This window comes from Cucurbita maxima, unplaced genomic scaffold (assembly GCF_002738345.1).
Source record: "Cucurbita maxima cultivar Rimu unplaced genomic scaffold, Cmax_1.0 Cma_Scf00026, whole genome shotgun sequence".
Lineage (NCBI taxonomy): Eukaryota > Viridiplantae > Streptophyta > Magnoliopsida > Cucurbitales > Cucurbitaceae > Cucurbita > Cucurbita maxima.
In genome coordinates this window covers 2093002-2096449 of record NW_019272042.1, presented here as the reverse complement: position 1 = coordinate 2096449, position 3448 = coordinate 2093002, and the positions used below count along the sequence as shown (strand labels likewise).

The 3448-nt window shown below is 37.2% G+C and overlaps 1 protein-coding gene across 1 annotated transcript; it reads right to left on the bottom strand.

Annotated features, from left to right (window-relative positions):
• Window positions 1–568: 568 nt before the first annotated feature.
• On the bottom strand, window positions 569–2203 carry LOC111499053 (transcription factor bHLH147-like). The gene is made up of 2 exons (XM_023150496.1): window positions 1986–2203; window positions 569–1696 (listed from the first exon to the last, which is right to left on the bottom strand). Exon 2 carries the CDS (start codon window positions 1558–1560, stop codon window positions 952–954), a length of 609 nt encoding a protein of 202 aa, XP_023006264.1. The 5' UTR covers window positions 1561–1696; window positions 1986–2203; the 3' UTR covers window positions 569–951.
• Between the last annotated feature and the right edge of the window lie 1245 nt (window positions 2204–3448).

Sequence of the window (3448 nt, the reverse complement as noted above, 5' to 3'; positions counted from 1 at the left end):
AAAAATCTAGGGCTGTCACTGTTCAGCGTGGGTGTACTATAAGTCTCTACAACCCACATGACTGCCAGACCCCTCTTCCTGTCTTACTAAAAACATGATTCTCAGCACCAAATTTTGGCCTGCCTGCCTGCCTGCCTGCCTGCCAGATCTGCCATGCCATGCCATGCCATGCCCTGCCTTGCCCTGCCCCCACAAGCAGCGCTTTACTAAACTCAGACATGACAAGATCCTTTCTCCTCCTCTTCCATTGTCTCTTCCCCTGACTGGGTTTTAGCCCCACTGGACGATTAGAGAGTTCCTCATTTCAAAACTTTACCCACCAAAAAACAAAACAAAACAAACAGAACAAGAAACTTAAATAATTAGAGGGGTAGGAATGATGCTAAGCTAATAAGTTGGATCCTAGAGCTCGATATAGACTCTTGGAAACAGCATAAATGAACCCAAATTCTCAGACAAAGCAACTTTCAGTTTCCAATTCAAACGCACCAAGCATATACTTGACTCCCTTCTTTTTGTTTTCCCTGGATCAGCTTAGACATGGGCACCAAGTAAATACTGCCTAAGATTCACCAGAAAACTGTTTTTTCTTCTCATTAACTTTGCAGAAATCGACAAGAGGGTTAATAAATCCACGAAGTGAATGTAAAACAACAGACAAGCCGAGGCCGAAGATTACAGCACAAATTATTTACGGATTCCAAGTTCTTTTTTCCTTTTTTCCTCTTCTTTTTGGGCATTGGATTCCAAAGAAGTTATTCAGGAGGAGGGGAAGAGTGAACAGAAAAAATAGAATACCACGGGGAAGGAGGAAGAAGAAAATAGCAGCAACCATATTTAACAGACAGTTCCTTCACTTGCATAGAGGCAAGCAAAGCAAAGATACGAGAAGAAGCGGGAAAATGGTAGGATTTGTCGGGAAAAGGGAAACACCAGTAGGAAAGCGAGTCATCAGTTTGGTGGGGCGGAGCTAGAGCCTGCGGCAGAAGTTGAGGCCGAGAGCAACTCGGCGAGGGCACTCATGGCTCGAACTTGCATTTCAAGTGCAGCTATGTAATCGGTAGCCTCTTCCAGGATAACCGGCAACGGTTCTTTCCGGCAACCGGGAACTAGCCGTCCAAGAACCCTAACTTTCCTTTGTACCGCCGGTAAGGATTTCCCTCTCAACCGCAATACGCTAACTCTAGGTTTCTTTGAGCGGTTGTTTCCGGCGGTGGATGCCGATCTCTGTCTTTTCGGCTTCCTGAATTTGAGTTTCAGCCTGTTCTTTAAGATGGCTCGGCTCCACCTGGTTCTCCCCTTGGCAGCGACGGCGAGGACTCTGTCAGCGGCCTCGCGTACGGCTCTGCCGCGGCGCGGCCCCTCGTTCGGAGGACTGAGCCTCACTTGATTCAATGCTCGGACCAGCTTGGACGAGTAAATTTCTTGCTGCGCTTGAGACTTCCATTTAATATGGTTCTGGTTTTGATGATGATCTCTGTTTCCGTGGCTTTTCTTCTTCTTCTGCCTCCTTGAAGACTCCCGCGCGCGATCGGAGTTCGAATGAACAGATGACGCCATCGAGACGCACCGATCCGATTTCAGAAAAATCGATTCCCTCAACAAATCGATGATTCAAAGATGATCAACCATTAATCTAATCTCTCTCCTCCAAATTTACACAACGCGTTCCAACGCAAGCAAAGAAAAAAAAATCCTGAGCAAGGGTAAAACAAAAGGATATAACAGATTTAGCCGAACAGAAACGTCAACTCCCTAACGAAATCAGAATTTACAGCAAAACATAACAAATCAAATCGAGACCGATTCTTGCGAAGAAATGAAGCACAAAAAAGAGGTATTACGAAATCAGGAAAAAAGTAAACCAATCAGAATCACTAGGATTAACAATCTTGATTGAAAATTCTTGAGAATCAGAGAAGAAGATTAAAAATTCTAACGATAACAGCAGGAAGAAGATTAGGAACTTATGATAAGATGCGTACCTTTAGGGAAATTCCTTCTACAACGAATTCTTGATCAACAGAAACAGGAAGAACTCTGAAGAAGATGGAATCACGTCTTTACGAGAGCGAAAAGACAGAGAATGTTGTGATTGAAGAGGATATATATGGAACCCGTTCTTAAGGCGTCCCCTTCTGCAAGTAGTTGGAGAGAGAGAGAGAAAGAGAGAGAAGCGAACCAAAACTAATGCTTCGACTCTGCACCATGTGACTCATATTTTATAGAGCCACAGCCTCAGCCACAGCCAAAGGCTTGGGGCTCGTCTGGTGGTCTACAATGGCTCGGTTGGGTCCGCACCCATCTCGGGTTCGTGATTCAGATTTGGATTCGAGCCTTTCTTTAGTTAATTTCTAATTTTTTTTTATATCTAAATTGAATTTTTAAGTACATTTATCAAATATTCAATATTTTTTAAAATCAAATAAAATATCAAAATGGTATAATAATTCCTTAATTTTTTAAATTTTATTATAAAATTAGACTTTACAAAATAAAAAAACACATAACTTGTAATTAAAAACATAGCTCAACTAATATAAAATATTTATTCTCGATTAAAAAATATAATGTCGGAATCTCATCACCCGACTGGAACAAAAAACAAAAACAAAAATTAAAATATAGATTTACTTTCCTTAAAAAAAAAAAAAAAAAAAAAAAAACCAAGAAAATAAAATAAAATGAATTTCTTATTCTTTGGCATCCATTCCTTTTCCTAATTGACAAATTCCTTGGGCCAACACCAACATCCTTTTTTATACATTGCCTTGTCAACTTCAACAAGTAAATTTCGACCATTAATAATTAATAATTAATAATTAATAATTGTTCTCTTATTTATTAAAAAAAAAAATGTAATATTTCATGAGATTAATTATTTATAATTTCTTTTAGTTCAACAATATTCAAAGCAGATAACTCGAGTTTCGAATCTTTTAGTCTGTGATGCATTATTTATATTATTATTTTATGTAATAATTAAATTTTATTAAAAGGGTATGGGGGTAATTAAACCATTTTTATTTTTTCATTTATATTTTCTCTCACCCAATAATAAAAATTAAAAAAAATTAAAAATTAAAAAACCGAACATCAAGACATGAGTGGAAAACGATAGTAGAAAGCAACGTGGTCCAATGGAAACTACACACGTGTCCGATGATCTGGCTCCAAACTTTTGATGGATATTCAATGCATCCATCCGTTGACATTTAAGCGCCCGGAGGCTTCCATTACATTTAAATAATTGTTTTAAATGTAATTTGAAAAAAAAAAATTGTTTATTTATTTATTTTATTTCATCAACTATTAAAATATTCATCCAAATTATTTATTTAATTATTTATATTTTGTATTTTTCTTAAATGAAGTTCAAATATATTTTAAAAAATAATTATTATATAAATAAGAAATTTATGTTTTAATTTGAATATTAAAAATATAT